This window comes from Loa loa, assembly GCF_000183805.2.
Source record: "Loa loa unplaced genomic scaffold supercont3.5, whole genome shotgun sequence".
Lineage (NCBI taxonomy): Eukaryota > Metazoa > Nematoda > Chromadorea > Rhabditida > Onchocercidae > Loa > Loa loa.
Genome location: NW_018108185.1, coordinates 276040 through 296824, shown reverse-complemented (window position 1 = coordinate 296824; position 20785 = coordinate 276040). Strand labels below are relative to the sequence as shown.

At 35.1% G+C, this 20785-nt stretch overlaps 6 protein-coding genes across 9 annotated transcripts in view; 5 read left to right on the top strand and 1 right to left on the bottom strand.

The window, feature by feature from the left end:
- Positions 1-266: 266 nt before the first annotated feature.
- Positions 267-3432, top strand: LOAG_01402 (adenylosuccinate synthetase). The gene is made up of 10 exons (XM_003136941.2): positions 267-393; positions 620-746; positions 903-1071; positions 1211-1321; positions 1421-1502; positions 1595-1724; positions 1875-2065; positions 2394-2482; positions 2559-2656; positions 2859-3432. The coding sequence occupies exons 1-10, from the start codon at positions 289-291 to the stop codon at positions 3062-3064; spliced, it is 1308 nt and encodes a 435-aa protein (XP_003136989.1). The 5' UTR covers positions 267-288; the 3' UTR covers positions 3065-3432.
- Positions 3433-4256: 824 nt separating this feature from the next.
- LOAG_01401 (zinc finger protein) lies at positions 4257-8502 on the top strand. Of its 4 annotated transcripts, none has more exons than XM_020445729.1 (10): positions 4257-4424; positions 4724-4819; positions 5060-5121; positions 5554-5718; positions 6001-6192; positions 6417-6531; positions 6909-7129; positions 7326-7503; positions 7727-7834; positions 7982-8502. In XM_020445729.1, the coding sequence occupies exons 1-10, from the start codon at positions 4268-4270 to the stop codon at positions 8146-8148; spliced, it is 1461 nt and encodes a 486-aa protein (XP_020303841.1). In that variant the 5' UTR covers positions 4257-4267; the 3' UTR covers positions 8149-8502. The 4 variants fall into 4 exon arrangements, with proteins under 4 accessions (XP_020303841.1, XP_020307384.1, XP_020307382.1 ...); XM_020445732.1 differs by having other exon boundaries at positions 6909-7140; XM_020445731.1 differs by having other exon boundaries at positions 4921-5121.
- Positions 8503-9295: 793 nt separating this feature from the next.
- On the top strand, positions 9296-13892 carry LOAG_01400 (hypothetical protein). Its single transcript, XM_003136939.2, has 11 exons — positions 9296-9384; positions 9893-10057; positions 10181-10260; positions 10416-10591; positions 10742-10879; positions 11260-11336; positions 11529-11712; positions 11798-11859; positions 12035-12218; positions 12739-12865; positions 13236-13892. The coding sequence occupies exons 1-11, from the start codon at positions 9346-9348 to the stop codon at positions 13372-13374; spliced, it is 1371 nt and encodes a 456-aa protein (XP_003136987.1). The 5' UTR covers positions 9296-9345; the 3' UTR covers positions 13375-13892.
- Positions 13893-14141: 249 nt separating this feature from the next.
- On the top strand, positions 14142-14792 carry LOAG_01399 (hypothetical protein). The gene is made up of 3 exons (XM_003136938.2): positions 14142-14198; positions 14385-14468; positions 14580-14792. Exons 1-3 carry the CDS (start codon positions 14157-14159, stop codon positions 14697-14699), a joined length of 246 nt encoding a protein of 81 aa, XP_003136986.1. The 5' UTR covers positions 14142-14156; the 3' UTR covers positions 14700-14792.
- A 592-nt stretch (positions 14793-15384) lies between these two features.
- Positions 15385-16114, bottom strand: LOAG_01398 (kunitz/Bovine pancreatic trypsin inhibitor domain-containing protein; the record flags this gene model as incomplete). Its single annotated transcript, XM_003136937.2, has 2 exons — positions 15385-15674; positions 15988-16114. 2 exons carry the CDS (start codon positions 16112-16114, stop codon positions 15487-15489), a joined length of 315 nt encoding a protein of 104 aa, XP_003136985.1. The 3' UTR covers positions 15385-15486.
- A 3886-nt stretch (positions 16115-20000) lies between these two features.
- The window catches only part of LOAG_07699 (hypothetical protein), a gene marked incomplete at both ends in the record, with an annotated part of 7771 nt that continues 6986 nt past the window's right edge, over positions 20001-20785 (top strand). The window contains one exon of the mRNA XM_020447514.1: positions 20001-20072. Within this exon, the coding sequence (XP_020302266.1) occupies positions 20001-20072 (72 nt within the window). The remainder of the gene's footprint in view (positions 20073-20785) is intronic.

Below are 20785 nucleotides of genomic sequence, written 5' to 3'. Positions count from 1 at the left end.
GATTTGATGCTTGCTAAAAGGTTTTAAATTTTGAAAAAATGCTAGGATGTCTTAGTATGAAAAAAAAAAACTTAGAATGGTTTCTTAAGAAAAAATACTTTGTCTTATGTTTTCAAACGTTTCCGAAATTTGCAAGATTCACAGGAATTGTTATATTCTTCTTGGAAGCAATTCATGTTACGATTTTGCAGTCATTTATGGAGAATGCTTGTTATACCTTGCGCCGTTCATTACGAGAAATATTTTTTTTGAAGGTGGCTGTTTTTGTTTTAGGAAAAATCATCCAGAATGTTAAAGGAGCATGAGAAAGCTCCCGTGACAGTGTTACTGGGAGCTCAGTGGGGTGATGAAGGTAAAGGAAAAATTGTCGATTATCTGATTGCGAAAGATGAGGTGAATTTTCCATTGAATGAATATTGAAGAGGATTATATGGATTTGTTGAGCACTGACATCGTATGATTTTTTAAAAAGTTGGGGCGCGAATCGGTAATGTGCAAACTCATGCACCTTTGACAACCACTTCGTGATTGTGAAAGTTTTTCTGCACATCCCTTTTCTTTTACTATTTCTCTTATTGTACTATGCTAGTTTGAACAAATTACGGTTGAAAAATTGCAGGTGCAAGTTGTTGCACGCTGTCAAGGTGGCAACAATGCGGGTCACACTGTTGTTGCTAATGGACGAAAATATGACTTTCATATTATACCGTCAGGAATCATCACTGAAAAGTGTTTCAACATAATTGGTAAGATTTTGATTTTAAGCTGCTATCACCAACGGAAATCGTGAACTATTTAATGCGATACTTCTACATTCCAAAACAAGGTGACATATGCGCACTTCAGACTTAGTCTTAGTTGCATTTTTCCTGTTTATTCGGTATTTTAAGTCTGATTTTCAGGTAATGGCACGGTAGTAAATTTAGAGTCGTTTTTTGAAGAACTAAACCATAATAAAATTACTAGCATACCCGGATGGGAAAAGCGAATACTGATTAGTGATCGAGCACATCTTGTATGTGGTATCCATATGCTCGTTGATGGTCATTCAGAAGATCGACTGAATATTAAGTAAGTTTTTTTCATATGTTAAAATTCAGTGTCTACAAGTTGTGTGTTAATTGATTTCAAACAGTTCTCCATTTTTTTAGCTCTTGTTTTCCTACCGATTTTTTCATTGCTATAAGCACAAAATTATGATTTTTTTCAGTAAAATTGGGACGACGAAGAGGGGTATTGGACCTACATATTCTAGCAAATGTTTCAGAAATGGCCTCCGAGTTGGCGATTTAGTTTACGATTTTGATGGATTTACATTAAAGTATCATATTTGTGGGACTGCGTTTTCTTTATCTTAATTATTCATTTTGCCTTACATAGGTTGGAATGCGAAGTTTTAATTGAGGAATTGAATTTTTAGATTTCGAGAGCTTGTTAAACATTATCAAAGGCAGTATCCTGATTTGGAGGTTGACATCGATCTGGAATTGACAAAATTCAAGGTAAACTCCATTCATTTCTGTTTAAATTAACAAAACCAGTTGATATGGATAGAAATCGGGTGACTTATTTTTCTCTTGAAATTCTTTCGTAGAAACACGCGAATAAATTGAATGATCTGGCACTGGTTGGTGATACAGTAGTGACACTGGATGAATTACGGAGCAGCGGCAAAGCTGTACTTGTTGAAGGTGCAAATGGTACAATGTTGGATATCGATTTCGGTAACTGTTTTGACATTTCGTGTACAAATTTGCATATAGTAATATTTCAGGTAGCCATTAACTCTTAAGAAAGGGTTTATAGACAAGATCAGAAGTGTAGAAAGCTTAATCATTAATCTGAGTTGCAGTCTTCATTTTTAATATTTGCAGGGACTTATCCATTCGTAACATCATCTAATGCAACAATTGGAGGTGCCATTACCGGTTTGGGGCTTCCGCCAATGTCGATCAAGAGAGTAGTAGGCGTTACAAAAGCATACTCCACTAGAGTTGGCTCTGGACCGTTTCCTACAGAACTGAAAAATGACATCGGCGACAAACTACAACGAATAGGACACGAAGTACAGTCATTATTCATTATTTAATAATTTTCTCAGTCTTTCAGCTGAAAAATCTTTAATACCTATGGTCCTTCATCCAGCTATATAACTGGTGATCAAAACATTCAATCCACTATTAGTTAGACCTATTAATAGTGCAGACTGTCTTTGAATGTTAATGTATGTATTAATGTGTATTGTTATATTATCATGGTTTAAGCTTCTAAAAGATGTTCGGGTCAGATTTTCTGGAAAATTGGAAGTTGTCGAAATTTGTACATTTGACGACAACCAGTAAAAAAATTGATTCATTTCTTTATTTGTTTTTGGTCTAATCTCTCAGTTTTAGGTTGGTGTTACGACAGGTCGTAAAAGACGGTGCGGTTGGATCGATTTAGTTCTTTTGAAGCGAGCACATCTCATTAATGGATTCACAGAGTATGTACCTCTGAAATTATTTGAGAAGTGTCATTTGAAAACTTTTATGTCTCTTAGGGTTATTTTTGATTTTAAGCATTGCTTTGACAAAGCTGGATGTTCTGGATACATTTGATGAAATCAAGGCAGGCATCGCTTACAAGCTAGATAAACAGCTGTTGAAATCTCCTCCACGTAAGTATTATTGTATGTGATTCTTGTCATGACTTTTTTGGACTGAATGTTTTCAGAAAACCATCTTATTAACAGTGTCATAAATGGTGCACAAGGTTGACCGCCAGACTTCATTTCAGTCTTCGAAGTACTTTTTCGAACTTTCCAATGCACCATTAAGTTATCTTGCTTTTTAGCCACAATGACTATTAAGTCCTTTTAGCGCAAGCTTCCGACTGGGAGAAAGTGGAGGTCGAATATCGTACATTCAAAGGATGGAACACACCAATATTGGATATGCGGAGTTTTAATGAACTACCAGAAAACTGTCGAGTTTACATTGAATTTATTGAGCAGTATGTTGGAGTACCGGTAAGATGGATTGGTGTTGGTGAAGATCGAGAAGCATTGATTCTTCATGAATCCTGAAGAGTGGCGCATCAGCAGTTCATTGTCAGGGTCATGTCTCCGTCATTCTTGAAACAAATCTCGACCTCAATAATCTATATTTATAGCTGTCGAGATTCTGAATTATCAATGGTTGATTCCCCATTTGCATGCACTTGATGCGGTTATATCTTAGAATATTTGCTAACAGTGAATTATTTGAAATCGATGTCATCGTAAGGCTGCATAGCTATCACATGTCGTACCGTTATTTAAAACCCATTGTTATATTGTTCTTGTCATCTTCTGAAGTTTCAGATGTTGCATATGCATTATTCCCCATGTTGTCTCCTGTTATTCTCAAATGTAGCATGACTGAATACAAACTTTTATTTCGATCTTTTTCTTCTCAAATGATACTGTAGCATCAACTGCAATATTAACAGGAAATTGTGACAAAAAATTCGCCAGCAAGCCTTGCTATTATTGATTACAGTCAAATGTTTGTCGTTCGTCATCTGAGGGCACCCTACCTTGTTGTGCCATGCCTGCCTGCCTGCCTGTCTGCCTGCTTGCCTCTCTTATTGGCATCAAATGCCTTCTTGTTCTTTCCCCTCAGTGTGCTGTCATCCGTAATCAGTTCCCCCTATATGCCGCACTTTTATCACATGCCGTGATGAGGAGAGGTTGCACCAGGAAGCGGTGTTGCACCAGGAAGCAGTGTCAAATTGTTTATTTCCTCTTATCGATCGATTTATTGATTGGGTGGTTTGATGACAGAGCCGAGCAAGTACTGGTAGATAGCGTTAGATGAGCTCATCTTTGCCGTATGACGCCTCTTTGGCAGTGCGGTTCAGATATTTTGCTTCATTTCTTGTACGATTTATTTGATCAGCTCTACTACATTATATTCTTTTAACTGAGTCATCATCCTTTTACTGATGATCATCTGTTATTTCATCCTCTTACATTTCCTTTTTCTCATTTTCATGTTCAATATATCCCTTTGCATCCGATAAGGGGTTCAATATTATCACACTCATCATAACTGGCATAGTGTAGAATCACTTCCTCGGTTTCAGAAAATATATATGACTTTGCATATGCTTTTAGATGTCACAACTCAAATGGATACATTATGTGCAGTTGTTCACGTTTCAGTACTTCTCCTTGCTTTGTACTTCACGGAAACTGTTTTCTCTTACATTCCTAGTATTTTATGTCAATTACATTTGCTTCAGCAAAATGGCCGCGAACAATATTGCTAACATAAAGTGGAATCACTTTGGCGTTTATCGACGATTCCAGTTACCTGTGGATGTTGTCGGTGACCTGTACCGATTGTTACTGGTTAAAATCAATACCGTAGTTCCTGACTTTATGGGCAAATTGGGATGGAAAGGTAATTTCAGACCTCAGGACTATCTCAGGTGTAGATTGATTAGCCCTGCATTTTACCTCCCAAAGTTCATGCTGCAAATTCCGTTTTCAATCTAATTTTAGTCTTTATTTATGTTTTGACATTGTTCTTGCTTCCACGTTAATGTTGGCTATTTTCTGTAGTTGGCGAGGTTACTTCTTGTTCCAGAAAATTTCGTGGATGTGATATTGAAAGAAGGAGATTCCTGTTCATTCTTCAGTAAATATGACATAGCAATAATTCTTCAGTTTGTTTAATTGCTTAATAAAAAATATTTCTAGACGAAGATGGTGACATAATATATTTTTCAACTGACGAGGAATTACGCAACGCACTTCAGATTGCCACAAACAATCAACTTCGCATTCAAACTATCGGTAAAAATTCCTTTCTTTTTTTCCCAGAATCTAAGCTGTTGGGACATTCCTTAGTGCATATTACAGACCACTAACTTTTATTTGTTACATATTACTTTTAGTTGAAGAATTATTGCTGCAAAAGTGAATTACTGATTTCCGGGTCGCGAATACATTTCCAGTCATCACAAAATCTGCTAGTATTACAGTTCTTTTTTTTTATTTTTGCGAGTAAATTCATAGTATTCGTTGTTTTGGCAGAAGATCTCTCGCAACGTGAAAAAGAAAAATCAAAAGACACGAAGAAAGAAAATAAGAAAATGGTTTGTTTTGTAATGTTTTATCAAGAATCAAAAGTGCTCATAAAAATCCCGGGTGGGAATAAAAATCCTAGTTAGTCGGATTGTCGATTACTGGTCCTGAGAACGATTGATACGGAGCGTATCAATCGCAGCGATTTTGCAGTGATAGAGTAGAAATGCTCAGTTTCAGGGACGAGGACAAGATTTTTGAATGCCTGTGTGTTTTGTTATCAACAAATCATTGTTAAATTCTCTTTTGGGGATCTGTGTTGAAAAGGATAAAAGATATCTTATGATGATAGTAACTTTTTCATTGCACAAGAGTTTTCTCATCGATTTGTAGAAATAAAAATTAGCACAGGTGATAAGGAAGATTTGAAGTAGACAAAAAATAAGAATTGCTTTGTTCCTTAATCATATCATTTGTTTTGTTCAGTTTATTGCCTTTTGCAGAAAGAAATCCATCCGTTTGTTACATGTAATCGTTGCGACCAGCCGCTTTATGGAATTCGTTATAAGTGTTGTGTTTGTGATGACTTCGACCTGTGCGAAGAATGTGAGAAAGAAGGAACACATCCAGATCATGCTTTGATTCGTTATGCTACACCGCGAACACCGGTAAGTAACACTTTTCAGATATGGATTTTTAGAGTGAGCTTATTGATTCGCATGCAGAAATTTGGTCCAAGAAATTAGACAGCAAAGAATACGCAAGCAAGTTCGTTCTAAATTAGAAGACTATGGCGTACTCCAGTGTCGCCCGTTTTAAGATTTTTGTACGAGTTATGTGTTGCATGAAGGACCAGTAACTCCTGATCTCTGTAGTAGAATTAGGAAACAAAGGTGGTAAAGTGGTAATTTTGAATATGTTCCTTGACCTCTTAATATTTTCCTTTGCAGAAGGTTGAAAATCTGCGTCCGAGACGCACCTGGCGACAAAACAGTCATACTTTTGGTCATCGCGATACGTTCTTCCAGGAAGGGATTTTTGGACGAACTGCTGCAGCTGCTGCTCACGCTAGTGCTGCAGCCAGTGCCGCAGCACAACATGCTGCAAGACATGCTGCAGCTGCTGCCACACATTTCGCTGATGTTTGTTTTTTATGAGTCAATAAATGGAATTGTTGCCACGGGAATGGACGAAATCTGCTAGTAAAATTGCACTGACTTATTTAAATGAGTGCATCAAGCCTATACTAGGTGATTCTCTTTTAGACATTACTTTAAACATATTTCTTAGCGTGACTGGTTGATTATGCGTAGGCGCATTTTTCTTCTAGTCGTATTCATAACTTCTATCACTTTCACATTTTTAGAATACCAAAGAGAATACAGATGGACTTCCACCACAGTTCCGGGAATCTGTGGCTCAAGGCATGGAATATCTGAAAGAAGTCGGCTCGCAGATTCAACAGGCACTTGCAAACTTTGGTATTTTTGTATTCATCTCATCCTTCCGAAGGGTTATGAATGTGGAAAAGAACATAGTTATTTCTTTGAAACCCCTACTTCACTAAAAGTTGTATCTTTACTGATTTTTTCGCTTCTTTTACCGTTATAGTAGGGAAGACCAGCAATACCGATTAGTTTTTTTTTTTTTTTTTTAGGGGTAGAAATGAGTGTTTGGTAGTAAGACAAACTTGATGCATTAATGATATAGAATGTAAGTTTCACTGGCTATAAGGCACGTCGGGACACTTGGAATTTTATGCAGTGACTTTAATAGGTTGTTGAAAGCGTCGAAAATCGGTTTAATACTGTCAAGAGTGTTAGATATAAAAATAAGCTGATTTATATCATGATTTCAGGAATTGAGGTTGACATGGACGTACAGCATGGTGGTGTTTCGGAGAAAATTCCCAAAACCCAAGGATCTACAACGAAAAATGCTGCAGGAAATAATACAGCCAATGATGAGAAGGAAGATGCACAAAAAACGGATGAAATAAACGTTTCGAAGATTGGTGAGCCGGATAGTGAGGACGGGAAACGGAAAAGTGATGGTCCAACTGCTCAGAACGTTGAAGCGGTGGGTGTGAAGTGTGGTTTTTGACAGTTTTTCGTAAAATTTGGTTCACCTCTTTCCTACGAAGCTGACTTTTTTTCAAATAGCTTCTATCTTGTATCAGTGTTAGTTTTCAGACACCTTTGTGACGTTTATTTATTTGTTCAAATGGCGGGAGCTTAATATTTTCAGGTTAATTGTATTTTGTTTCTGTTTCTAGATCGCGGACGAGCTAGACGTGCCACTGAAGAAGATGCATATCTCGGAGCATGAGGAGACAGAAAAATTAGAACAAAATTCGAAAGAACCAATGCTTGATGCTCTCGCTTCTTGCGATGATATTTCTGATGAATGGACGATGATGGACATCAGTAATCCAAGCAGCAAATGTCAATCAAGTATCAATTTCTCCATTACTTATATTGTAGCGTCACTGGTTATATAATATATCCTGAATGCACTACCACTCATTGTTTTCTTAGAAATGTAGAGGACATCCAGAGACCTAAATTTATGTATTTAAACAAGACCTCCAATGAATGCAATCATATGACTGTATTAGCAGCATTTTGGTTTGTCGCGATTTGCTTAGATATACAGAACAGTTATGCATGTTTTCAGGTGCACCACTTTATCCTGTTATTGCTAATGGAAAATGTATGGCTGGTACTCCGTTCATAGTTCCACAACCTGGACCACACAATCCACATTGTTATTTCATCTACCCAGGTCCCGTCCCTTCTTACTTCTCCAATGATGGTTGAAGAGCTAATTCATCATAGTCTCTAGCAGATATGTAAGGCGCAGTATTTTGAATTCATCTCAATTTTGCCTTTTTAAATCGCACCAGAGCTTTTCATAGTAAAAAATTTGCAGATGAGCATGTTGCACTCTGTGTAATACAGTTGGAAGGAATGGGTTTCGATAATTGTAATGGTTGGCTAACCAAACTTGCAGCGGACCTGAAAGGTGATGTTAGTGCCGTTATCGAGGATATGAAGAAGGATCCTGTTTATGCGAAGCATTTCGAAAACGATTTCTGAAAATACTTCATACTGAAAAATAACATGTATCTTACTCCGCTTATATCTTTTCTTGGTTTGTAAACATTATTTGCATTTTGTATGTTTTCCGAACTTTTCCGTTTTATTTTTGTATCTTCACGTCAGTCGTAGACTAATGTTCCATATTCGTCTTAGTAAACTGATTCAATTTGAGGCTGTTTTCAAGTGGCAATACTTCACCGTATATCCTTGAAAATTTGTTTTTAATACAAATTCGTTTTGCAGTCAACTATTGACTAGTGGGATCTATCTTCTCTCATACCATATTTTACTACTTCCTTTTCGGTGTATCGTGAAGCCTCTGTTTGCTGTGAATAAATGCTTTATAGAAAGAATTGCTATCTTAACACAGTACTTTCAAGGCTGTTCTTAAAATTGTGCTGAAATGTCGACAGACAGTGGAATTGAAATTAGTGCATGTTTATGGTACATGGCCATGCTTAGCTGTTTCAATGGAAGATTCGTAAGATTGTGTTCGTCGGACCAACGCAAAAGGATTCACGGATGCATTAACAAAATGTATAATCAGTGTAGGTGGACGGTTGGGTATGCGTTACTATGCGATTTGCGCTAAACTTCCATTATTATATGATTTATGTACTGTGCTCCCATTTCTATGGTTTACGACAGCAGTCAGTTTAGGCTTGTTTATGTACGTACTAGGCTTGTTCATATACGCTGTATGAGGGACATAGCCCTTTTCAGCCAAATTCATGGACATATAGTGAAATCAATCACTGTACCGTTTCTTTATCTCTCTACCTTTTCATTGTAGGGGAGGGACGATTAATTATAATGAGGAAATGGGATGTGAAATAGAACACGCTAAACGAGGGCCGTATTAAAATTGTCATTGTAGGGGAGGGACGATTAATTATAATGAGGAAATGGGATGTGAAATAGAACACGCTAAACGAGGGCCGTATTAAAATTGTCTTCCAATTTGTATGTCTAATGGTGTAAGCTTTGACTGGCTTTTTTTGACGTTGTTTTCGTTTACCTCTTTTTTGATTCTCCGGAGAATGCGTTATTATAGATTTTAAAAAATCTAAGTGATAGGACGATAAATACCATCAAGGGAGCAACACGTAAGTCGCGAAATCGTTCATTAAAAAATAGTTCATATAATTTCAGATTTCACTTTAATTTCTCTTCTGGCTATTTCATACTCTCTCAATGGGTGCACTTCTGGCAACACCCGGATGCATCTCATCGGTTCGTTTCACTTCATTTTCTAAGGCGAAATAATGTTGCTAATGCAGTTATTCATCTACTTATTTAGTAAATATAGAGGAAGTGCTCTGTCGCAGTGATAAATGCCACTGTTGCTATGCATCAAAGTATAATATATATTTAAGAATGACAAAAGTAGTAAGTGATCAACTAATATCGCATCTTGTTTGTTAGGAAAAACTGCCGAAAAAAAATTTCATCGGTGTGTTCTACCCTACTAATGCTTGAATTTTCAAAATAAATGTTAGTGCATTGGAAGTCATGGTTCTATTAACCATTCCATTTTTAATAAGTTGTCTACTGGTCCTTCGATTCTGCCGTTTTGGATTGACTATTGCAATGCCCTACGCAACATTTAGTATTGAACTGAGGTCGATATTCAGATTACTATATCAGCCATTGATAACTATGTTTACTTTGCAGTACTCTATTTTATATCAGACGTTACTTATAGCATTGTCTTGTTTCTTTTATTACTCTGCCTTTGCAGCTAGCATGTTGCTGCGGTAGTGCGGCATGCTCTTTGTGTTGCGCAGCATGTCCATCTACCCGAAGCTCACTGACTACCAGAGTAATGTATGCTGGAATGTTGTTAATCAGTACATTCATGGCTTGTCTGATGCTTGCACCTGGTATACAAGCTAAACTTGCTGATGTAAGATTACTTCAGTTAAATTTCTCGTTTCATATGGAGATTTATTGTCCTGACCCTTTTTTAACTGGACAAACGAGGCTGCCATTTCCAATCCTTTATTATTGTCATGCTTTTTAATTTTAGTCGAATTGGTTTTGTGAAGGTCTGTCCGGAATTGCTGGAATAAATTGTTCCCATGCTGTCGGTTTCCAGGCTGTTTACAGGTATGAATTTGGATTTTTTAATAATATTTGGTATTTCAGTACTTGAAGCATTATAGACGTTTCGAATAAAATTATAATAAGAGTAGTATGGTGAGAGTATGATATTCGGATGCAAAATTTAGTTCTAAGAGATAGGGTATTTGTCTAATTTGTAGACTTTGCGGAGCAGTGGTCATTTTCTTTTTCGCACTGATGATTCTAATGTTGGGGGTGAAATCATCCCATGACGTACGATCGAAAATTCAGAACGGCTTTTGGTTCTTCAAATACGTGATTGTTATTGGGATCACTGTCGGGTTGTTTTATGTCAGTTCGGAGAAAATTTCTTCACGTTAGTTTTTTCTTTTAGTTCCATTCTTTCGTATTTTTTTCTTTATTACTGATTTCCCTTACAACCCTCTTGACAGTAGCTAGAAGTTCATACGACACCGAAATCTGGTAGATCCTTCTTTCTCTCTTTGAAAATTGGGTTATTCTTCAGCTCTAATGTGGATTGGATTGATCGGTGGCTTTATTTTCATCCTTCTACAACTTATATTGATCGTCGATTTCGCTCATTCGCTTGCTGAAGGATGGATGGAAAAATATGAAGAGAATGAAAGTCGCACATGTTATTGTGGTAACTTTATCGTGCTTGCAGGATGTTTTTGAAATCATTTTCATAAGTTGCTTTATTTGTAATGCCTTATTCTGTATCTTCGTTCGAGCTTCTCATATGTGTTCAAGTCTGGTGAGCCATAGCATCCTAAAATAACGAAAGATTACCAAAGATGAGATCAACTCTAAACATGGTTGAAGGGAGCATGAAAAGCTGAATGAATTTTAAACCATTACTGAGGACAAATTTCCTAAAGGGTGCGAAAGAGGAAGAAAAGTAGTTGTATTTTGTTTTACTGAGAATTTTCAGAATTATCATTAGGGTAGCGTGTTCAGTACTACCACAGAATCACCTTTAAATTTTCGGCTTTTATATGTACTTTCTCAAAGTTAATTTTGCAGGATTGTTAATGTTCACCTCTCTGTCGTATACGTTAGCCGTCGGTGCTGTCGTGCTAATGTACCTGTTTTACACTGCGGCAAGTTTTGGGCTAATAAATCCCGTCCACATCAGTAAATTCTTTTTCACTAAAGGTTTTTACAATAAACAATCTTGCAAAAAAGGCATGCAACTGATGCCTTTTCTGCATCATCATCATCAGTTGCACGCCTTTTCTGCGGGATCGTTTACTGTAAAAATATGATTTAGAAGGAATAGGAATCTGTTGCAGGGAAATTCGTGTCACATGCCGAAGTTATTCATTTCTTTCAATGTCATTCTCTGTGTGCTAGTTTCTGCCTTATCAATCCTCCCACGTATACAGGAACGAATGCCTCGATCAGGCCTGTTGCAGTCATCGTTCATTACTCTCTACGTAATGTACGTCACATGGTCAGCACTGATCAATAATCCAGGTTTGTTCTTTTTTTTTTTATATAATCAAAGAGACTATCTAACCAATTTAAAAGAAAAGTGCTGAGAAACTTTATAGTTTTTCAGATAAAGAATGCAATCCTTCGTTGATTAATATTTTTACCAATCATACAACTCCTTATGGCCAGGTATTTTTAGCCTGAAAATTCACAATTTGAGTGCAAATTTTTTGTTTTTCTATCCACAAAAAAATTTTTCAACCATTGTCTGGTTATATCTTCTTATACATAATTCTCAGCTGTTATATCATCATTTACTATTGATTTGGGGAACCGTTGTTAATGTTAATGATTTTGTTTTCAGGATATTTATGGAACACCGTTGCCGGCTGAATCTATGATTTCCCTTCTGATTTGGTTCGTCTGTATACTCTACGCATCATTCCGGACCTCATCGAGTTTCAATAAAATTGCGGGTGGCTCACCACATGGAGTAGTGGATGATGCAGATAACGGTTCTCAGCAGCATATTATCACACCTATCGAAGGTCCACACTTCACCCTATCATAATAGTTCTTCATAGTTCATGCATAAAAACCAACAGGAAGAAGTGATAGTTCTGGAAATGATCATAATCCATGTATTTTGTTAGGAATTTTCAAAACCTGGAATTCGTGATAGGGCGAAGTTGCAGTGGACTTTGCACATTTCCTGCTTATATTTCTTGATTATCTTTCTCATCCAAATTGCCTCTGCTTTTTCCTTCTATATGCATGTTGCACAAACTTCTTATAATTTTTCTGGTCATGGGAATACGTTGTAGAATTGGTCTGTTACAATACCAAAAAAATAGATAACTGATTTTCGTTATTGGTTTTGAAATTCAGATTAACTTATATATTTCCCAGAACTTGGTTTTTGACATCTGTATCTTCATTTCCCGAAAGTAAGTTTTACGAAATAATTTCCAGTCTTTTGCCCATTTATGTGATTATTACTTTCATCTGCATGCGCAGTTTAATTTTTTCTAATTTGGGAAGAAAATACTTTGGAAGGGAAATTTTCAGATAATCTCGAACGCGGACGTATTTGGGATGACGAGTCAGATGCTGTTTCATATAGCTACTCATTTTTCCACTTTGTATTTGGGCTGGCTTCATTGTATGTAATGATGACTCTCACATGCTGGTACAAGTAAGTTGTTTCATAAGATTCAAAGAAGACTCTTTAGGAGTCTGCTAATTTAAATTAGTGGTTTCCAACCTTTCTTGAATAGGGACCACTTTGACTTTTTTGTTCGTAGCGTGGACTACCAGAGACTACCAAAAGTAAATTCTCTTAATTTGAAAATGCACTTTATTCAAAACTTTTATAATGTATTAATAATACATTATAATGTAAGGAAGTAACATCATAATGTGAAAAAAGAAGGAACATGATTTTTAATAACCCCCGGGGTCCAAATTTTAGTGCTTGCAGCACTTTAAACCCAACTGATCACACTTTCTTAACTTAAAAGTTGAGTCCCCACAGACTTTTTTAAAATACTAAAGTCCAATTTAAGGCCGGATAGTGACTTACGTCATCTAAACAGCAATATGGCAGCAGTTTGGGTAAAAATTGTATCTTCTTGGCTTTGCCTTGCAATTTATGCATGGACGCTTGCAGCACCAGCAATTTTTCCTGATCGTGACTTTTCGTGAAATTGAAAAATCTGATCCTAATTAAAACCGAAGTGAATTTTGGAATTTCATCCCACAAATTAAGATTTTGTACATAATTTCATAATTTGATACCTACTTCTCTTTGCTTATTTTTAGTGTTGAATGGAAAAATTTTTTCTTGCCGTCGCTGAGATATAATTTTCTCTCATATTTTCCGTTTTAATCTGCAGTCAATATGTGTATATTTTGTCATGAATTAAATATTTTGTATTTCTTGAATGCTTAGTTCATTATCTCTATACATACATTTGACATGTTCTACATGATGTCAGTGTCCATTCATCTCTCTTGTGAAAGCTGTTATGAATCAAAAAGGATTATTTATTTTAATCAGTAACTAGGTGAGTCCCGAATTGATCAACTGTACCAACACTTTTTGAGATAAGACATGATCTTTTTTGATGGAATCATAAAACTCATTTCATATTCGATAGCACTAAATTGTACGCGATAAATGATTATCGTTGCTTTTTCTCCGTGATTATGCAGTAAAGCATCTATTTTCGTTTCTATCTATTCTGTCATAAGGTTTCCAACCAAGCAACGCTTTTTTCTTGTTTTTAATAAAATAAATTGTGGATTGCGATATGTTAAGAGAAGCGAAGGCCCTGTAATACTGTTAGCTGTAGCTTATTGTCGCTTAAAGTCACTTAACTTTCCTAAGTATATGTTTTTCTCATAAAGGCAAAATATTGCGTCTTTTATACAGGAAAAGACAAACTCGTTTGCTTCTTGATGTTTCATTATTTCAGGTCCAAAAAATGGTTGCTGATTTGTTGTCTATGGAGCGGTACGTTGGACCGGTAAGGGTCACTTCATACTGTTATTTTTACCAGATCATATACAGATTTTTAAAGCATTTAATAGTTTTCATTAATAGCTTTTACGTGTATCTGCTGATCTAAAACGTGGTGTGATGTGTACCGCAGTTTGTTTTGATTTCAACGACAATTTTGAGTCGAAATCTTGTTTAGATTGGAAAATTTTAGGTAAACCCTTCACTATATTCGCAGCTAGCTGTGTTGTTACTCGCAATAGGCCTCTTTTTTATGGCTTGGTTCTTCGTTTACGAGGTTGTTGTTCGTTAAATACCTACTTCTTTTCTCATTTGATATTTTCCACATGTTTATATTATAAAAGTTCTTCATTTTTAATAACTATTTCTACACCTCAGTGTGTTTTAGGTAACTTCAACGAAATTTACTCGAGTGCTTGTCAAGGAATTGTTAATTTCATCAGTTGCAGCTCTTTTCCTTGGATTTGGTGCGGTTTTTCTCATGCTTTGGACAGGGATTTACGTTTAAGGAAGTACTTACGGTGATTTCAATCCTGCACTTATTCTAATTTTTTTTTACAATACTAATTGTTTTTACTTTTTTATTTCTAATTTATTTTGGAGGATATGAAAAGCTGTTTTGGGTGGTTACGTCAGTCCAGATTTTAAAATTCTTGCTATTTCATAGTCTGATTCCTTTTAAGATTTGCAGTTTCAGATTCTATAAAGATTATACTTTTTCATATACTTCTCTCCATGACTTTCTGGCTTATCGAGGTTTACCTGTTTAAAATATGCACTCTGAATGAGTTTATAGTTCTGTTGGTTTTGACTGCTGTGATAGAAGGATAGTTCCTTTTTTTTGGTTTGTTGAGTTGAATCTAAGTTTATTTGTTACCTTTTATTGAGGAGAAAAGTGTATTTCAAGGTTAATGGTACTGTCATCACATAACAATGTATTTGAAGTTCGAACTACTCTGCATCATATAAATTAGGTACAGCAAAAACAACATACGAATTCCAAGAAAAAATATTACTTTCGTCTGATTATTCCCAAAAATTATTAATTAATTTGGGTTGCTTAAAATTCTTAACGATGGAAATATCAAACTAAATTTCATTTACAAGCACATGTCAGTTTTGTGCGAGTTAGATTTATCTGTTTTAAAGTTGGTGAAAATAAGATTTCCGAATAATTCATTTCTCTCTGGTTGGGTAATTTAGCACGCTTTATTACAAAATTGCGGAAGAAGTTATATCATACCATTCAACTTCGGAATGTGGCAGACTTTACTGTCAAACTTTCTAGATCGAATCTACTTGTGTTTTGTGCAAACACTCTGACATTTGCCAAGGTTCTCGAAACGATTTTCATTACCGCCGCAACTTTGAGCACCGAATGGATAACATTTCTCGGTAACTGGATCAAAGTAATAGCGCACCTGCAATTCACTCCTGCCTATCGTATCATCGTTTGTTTCTTCGGTTGGACATAATCCCGAGTCTGCAACAGTTCATGTAGAAAAAGGAGAGCGAAGTCCCAAATATCGGTTAAAATTATGGATAAGTGCTCGTGAGAGTTTGGACAGTTTTACCACTACTACTACTCTCATTGTAACGTTACCTCGTTTTTGATAACGGTATATATCATTGTAACGTTACCTCGTTTTTGATAACGGTATATATCAAAGAATAAGCCTATGATAATATTTAGTCAGATTCCGATGAAAAATTCTCTTATCTGCAATATAACTTGATATTTCAGTTTAACTGTTGATTCCTAAATGTTCCATTTCGATTCTGACAAGATAGCAAACCTGGTGGGAGGTAACAAATGCATGGGTACCGTTGCACATCGGTAAATACTGGTGGATCTGGTGAACGAGCAGCATCTAGTAGGTTATACAGGAACATGGGCAAGGTTAATACCGGAGAATATATCATTTCTGAAATGTGCCTAATATTCTGAAGGATATAGGATAGATTTCTGCTACTAAATGATTACCTGCCCACTTAGTCAGACATATACTTCTATTTGAATATAGTATTGCTCCCCCTCCTTCACCGATACTTGTTGAGGGAATTTTCTGTCCACTATTTTATACTTAATCAAATATAAGAAATGTGTTTGAACGTAAATTTGAAATTTATTTCGATTGCAACAGATGTTGGAGTATCGATCGAAATATTTGAAATTGATGCGTTAAAGTGAGTAAACAAACAAATACACGCAAGCAAGGAGACATGGAGGATTGGAAATTGGCAAATTCAAATGAAACATTACTCTGCCGTTAATGGCTTGTGTAAATCCATTTAATATGGTTGATTTTAGAAAGTGCGCAATCAGTACAAGACATATGCTAATGTGAAAATTTGATTCCACATTTCCGCTGTCTTGTAACCGATGAAAATAGGAAAGATGATTAAACTGAATTTTAGTTGCGCATGAAATGTATCAGGAAGAATGAGTATCTTGAAGACAAGTGGAAGCGAATGCTTCTTGGAAGAGACGAGCATGTCAAATTTATTTTATTTCAGTAATTCTGGGACATATTTCAATTCGAAAATTCTGTACAAGAAGCAAAGAGAGTGAAGAAAGTCATGTTAACGGAGAGAGATGAATATGGCACTTAACCAAAAGCATTCTTAGAAGTAAATTGAGGAAATCTACAACACAAAATATATGAACTTAGCAATATTTCGATAGTTAGCTTGTCCCTTTCAAAATTTTAATTTATGCAATTCGAATTCTGTTGCTTATGAATGTCGCATTCATAGTTATTAATATGCAGCAGAACTTGTTTTCTGTCTTACAATTTCATTCTTAACCGGAAAAAAAAGAATCATAGAGATGAACTTTCCAAGAATCATTATTTTCAAATGTTCTCAAAATGCTTATAACAAACAATTTACGAAATAACCAGCAGATAATTAGTACTCATTATGACATCGAAGACAAAGGAAAAGAAATAGGTCCGAGGTCATTTCTCCTTAGAAAGTATGAATTTGAAAATGTTGAAATTCGTTTTAAAACCGAACTTTGCTACTTTAAAATCTAGCTTTCAAATTAAAATTACTAATTTACATGCTATAAATGAAATCAATCGGATTATTTACACGAATATGTTACGAAAAGTGACAGGAAAGAATATAAAATGTATGTTGCCAAAGATTTCGTGACGAACAATCACTGGTGACCTAAATATCCATCATTTCCCTCCTCACTTACTGACCCTCCCTATTCCGAGAAGTGGTCAGTCTTTAAAATTTAAAATTTTCTTCTCATCATCAAAATATGATGGAATTGTAACGGTTAATTTTTCTGAAAATCAGAAACGTCTATGGAGAAACAACGAGAAACTAGAATTTTTGCAACAGAAAAATTAACAGGATGGAAGAGATTCCTTTTAAGTTCCATTGGATGACCGACTAAAAGTTGTAAAGTTAAATTCTGCTCAAATATGTCATATGGAATTTTTCAACAATTGTTTGATGAAATAATAATGTAATAAGTGAAGTGACTGTCATCGTAATCATCGACCGATGAGTGAGGAAGATGTGTCGAAGAGATTGATTTTAGAATAAAGTATCTACAGCTGTTTCCATCTACTCAGATTTGTAAGTACGAACCTGATGCTATTGATAGTTATCACAATAAAAACTTTAAAAAGAATTTTATGAAGTCGGCATTTTAAAGATAAATCTGTGGAATGTCAAAATTTGCGGTACTACGGCGAGATTTAGAACTACTGTCCAATGTCCAAAGCTATCTCTTTACTTTCACATAGACACGCGTATTGTTGTTGTCATTTATTAACAAAATTCGATTGTCTCTAAAGACTAAACGAAAGTTATATCTCTAGTAATAGTAGTAGTTTAGGGTTCTCGATGAGTAAAACTGATGGTTATTAGTAACTGATAAATGCTTTAAAAGAGTGGCTGTTGTGTCACATACATTGTCATTGCATAAATATTTATAACAAATCTCCTAGTGTACTAATATAAAATTATTTCATTATACATAAACAAATTGGGTTAAACATTATGACTGTTTTAAGAGTGCACTTAATATGAAAGGAAATCTAATCAAAATGTCACTTTGTCCTTTTTAATTTTTTAAACGTGCCAAGGGATACTTAAAAGCATTTGACATCTTTCATTTCTGATTTCTTAATGTCAAATCTTCCCATTTACCTACTAAATTTTTTTTTACCTACTAAATTTTTTTGATCAGTTTTGCATATATCATGAGCGACATTCATTTTAACAATGTCACGAAGGGATTTTGACTCTATCTGTAAAATTGTTGCCCTTATGAATTCTAAAACCTCATTTCTGCTCTGTATTATGGTCCCTTCAAAAATTAAATCATAAAAAGTGTATATGTCAAATATTTTGTTCGCAAAAAATAGAAGAAACATTTTCGCGTTTTTCTGTACAAGATTACAGAAAAATCCGACGGAAAAGATCACCGATAACCAAAAAAATTTGACCAAAAGGAAATCAAATTATGAAATATTATTAAAAATTGTTGAAAGGTCCAATTATTTCTTTTATTATTGACCAACAAATGTAAAATCTCTAGGATTATTAAACCTATCCTTTGATGGTCTAAAAATTTTTGCCAAAATTTCTGTAGCAGTCTTTTGATTTTTGTTGGAGGCGCTTGCTTGACAAAAGCACTTTCTGACCTAAGCCAGAAAAGAGACCTTTTTTTGGCGTAACAATCAGCTTGACCTATTTTTCCTACGAGAACTGATAACATATGGAAGGAAAAACTACAGGAACGAGAGATGTGAACAATCAAGCAGATAATCTGCATGCAGGGGCTGAAGTAATTAAGAGGTAAGTGTTAATAAGTAATCAAATGTGCAGGTATGTAAGCCAAAAGTTGCCCACTTGCACAATTCTTAATGTCACTACGTGTAGTTCTTCATAAAATTTAGTAAAAACGCGAATGTTCCGTCATATTATCAAATTGTTTGTGTGCTTGAAACTTCATTTGAGGAGCTCAGGTATAATCTCTCAACATTCGAAACCGAAACTTATCAATGGATTTTACGGTTAAAAACTTTTTATAGTGATGAAAGCCAATTAAAATGTATCAGAATTTTACCGCTATTTTCTTAATTTTATTAACACAAAACTTTGGAGTAATTTTGAGTAAAGATGTTAATTCAAAATGTCGCCCAAAATGTTGTTATCTTTTCAGCTGATGATAGATCTTCGATCTCTGCAAAGCTAAATGACAAAAAGTCAACTGAAATGTTATTGTGGAAGATATGTAATAGTCGTATTCACAGAAGTGTAAATTGAAATGAAGCATAAAATGATTAACTGTTAGTGAGGGTTCTTTCAATTTTCTCAAAAAGTTTTTATTTTTTGAACATCACGCATGATTGTTTATAGTTATTCATCCGGAATAGTGATTTTAAATTTTTCCTGGGATTAAATTTCATTAGATCAGAGAATTTCAGTAGAAGATTTATTATCTTTGTCTATCCCTAATGCTGTTGTATTTATAGGCTCATATATGTTGGCCCGTTTGTCAATTAATTGACATCAGTAATCTCCTTAATTCTTTGTTACCCTTAGCCGACGAATTTCATGAAGAAATCTTGAAACAGTTATCCTGAATATGGGTGTGGTTTAAAATTCGTTTAGGGTCTAAAATCAATAAACAACAATCGGAAGAGCCTTAAAGGCTTTTTTTTCTCTCAAAGGATATTTGAATCAGCGCTCTACCAAACATATCACTCTTTTCCTTCATTACCACAGACATCCACAAACTGTGCCATAAATATGATAGCTTAGCTCGCCAGCCTGATAAATGGCTCCATTGCGACGTTCCATTGCTTTTCGACAAAGTATCCGACGGTTCCAGAAATCAATCCAGGAAGGGGTAAGTCTTCCGTTGTTTATCCTTGATCTAACAGTACTATTATATTAAAAATGGTGCCACTCCTCGTATTCTCACCAAATAGGATTTTATTTTCAACTTTGATAATGCGAAAATGGACAATATTTCTTCATAGAAATTAAAGATTAATTTTACTGTTGCAACGGTCATTCCCGAATCATCAGGGTATAAGCTCCAGTTTTCTATCTTGACATATGGTCTGTCGATCTATTCTCATTATTCAAGGGAACATATTTTTTGTGTCACATACTCATACAAACAAGAAAATTCAAACAAGATATGAAATTTAGCATCTACAGAGGGTAAACGCTTAATCTTTTAGGAAATGTTTGATTTATATTTGATTTTGTTAATGCTTTTATCACAAAGCACAAGATGGTTCTTTGATAAGTCTTGAGAACATTGTTCAAAAGATTGATTGCTACAAGATATTGATCCAGAAGGGATCATTGCTGGTTACCAAATTCATCAGTTTTTTATAAGGATAGCTAAATCTCACCAAGTTCCACTTAAATGAAATTTAATCTTGTTTGCTTCGAATTTAATCTTTGAGTACTAAGATGAGAAATATTGAGGTGCACTCAAAGGAAAAGCTATTTTATTTTCATTTGTCTCAAGTGTCAATTAATACAATTACATATTATATCGATAAAATTTGCAACTTTCTTGCTTAAATTTTCGACTGTTCTTCTGCC

Excerpts from the sequence above, each read along its gene's own strand:
- LOAG_01402 (XM_003136941.2), top strand. The coding sequence starts at position 289 with ATGTTAAAGGAGCATGAGAAAGCTCCCGTGACAGTGTTACTGGGAGCT. Across the intron at positions 1,725-1,874 it reads AATGTTGGATATCGATTTCG|GGACTTATCCATTCGTAACA; the intron begins GTAACTGTTTTG and ends TAATATTTGCAG. Across the intron at positions 2,483-2,558 it reads CTCATTAATGGATTCACAGA|CATTGCTTTGACAAAGCTGG; the intron begins GTATGTACCTCT and ends TTTGATTTTAAG.
- LOAG_01401 (XM_020445729.1), top strand. The coding sequence starts at position 4,268 with ATGGCCGCGAACAATATTGCTAACATAAAGTGGAATCACTTTGGCGTT. Across the intron at positions 6,193-6,416 it reads CTGCCACACATTTCGCTGAT|AATACCAAAGAGAATACAGA; the intron begins GTTTGTTTTTTA and ends TCACATTTTTAG. Across the intron at positions 7,130-7,325 it reads CTGCTCAGAACGTTGAAGCG|ATCGCGGACGAGCTAGACGT; the intron begins GTGGGTGTGAAG and ends TTCTGTTTCTAG.
- LOAG_01400 (XM_003136939.2), top strand. The coding sequence starts at position 9,346 with ATGGGTGCACTTCTGGCAACACCCGGATGCATCTCATCG. Across the intron at positions 9,385-9,892 it reads CACCCGGATGCATCTCATCG|CTAGCATGTTGCTGCGGTAG; the intron begins GTTCGTTTCACT and ends CTGCCTTTGCAG. Across the intron at positions 12,866-13,235 it reads ACTCTCACATGCTGGTACAA|GCCGGATAGTGACTTACGTC; the intron begins GTAAGTTGTTTC and ends GTCCAATTTAAG.
- LOAG_01399 (XM_003136938.2), top strand. The coding sequence starts at position 14,157 with ATGGTTGCTGATTTGTTGTCTATGGAGCGGTACGTTGGACCG. Across the intron at positions 14,199-14,384 it reads TGGAGCGGTACGTTGGACCG|GTAAACCCTTCACTATATTC; the intron begins GTAAGGGTCACT and ends GGAAAATTTTAG. Across the intron at positions 14,469-14,579 it reads CTTGGTTCTTCGTTTACGAG|GTAACTTCAACGAAATTTAC; the intron begins GTTGTTGTTCGT and ends AGTGTGTTTTAG.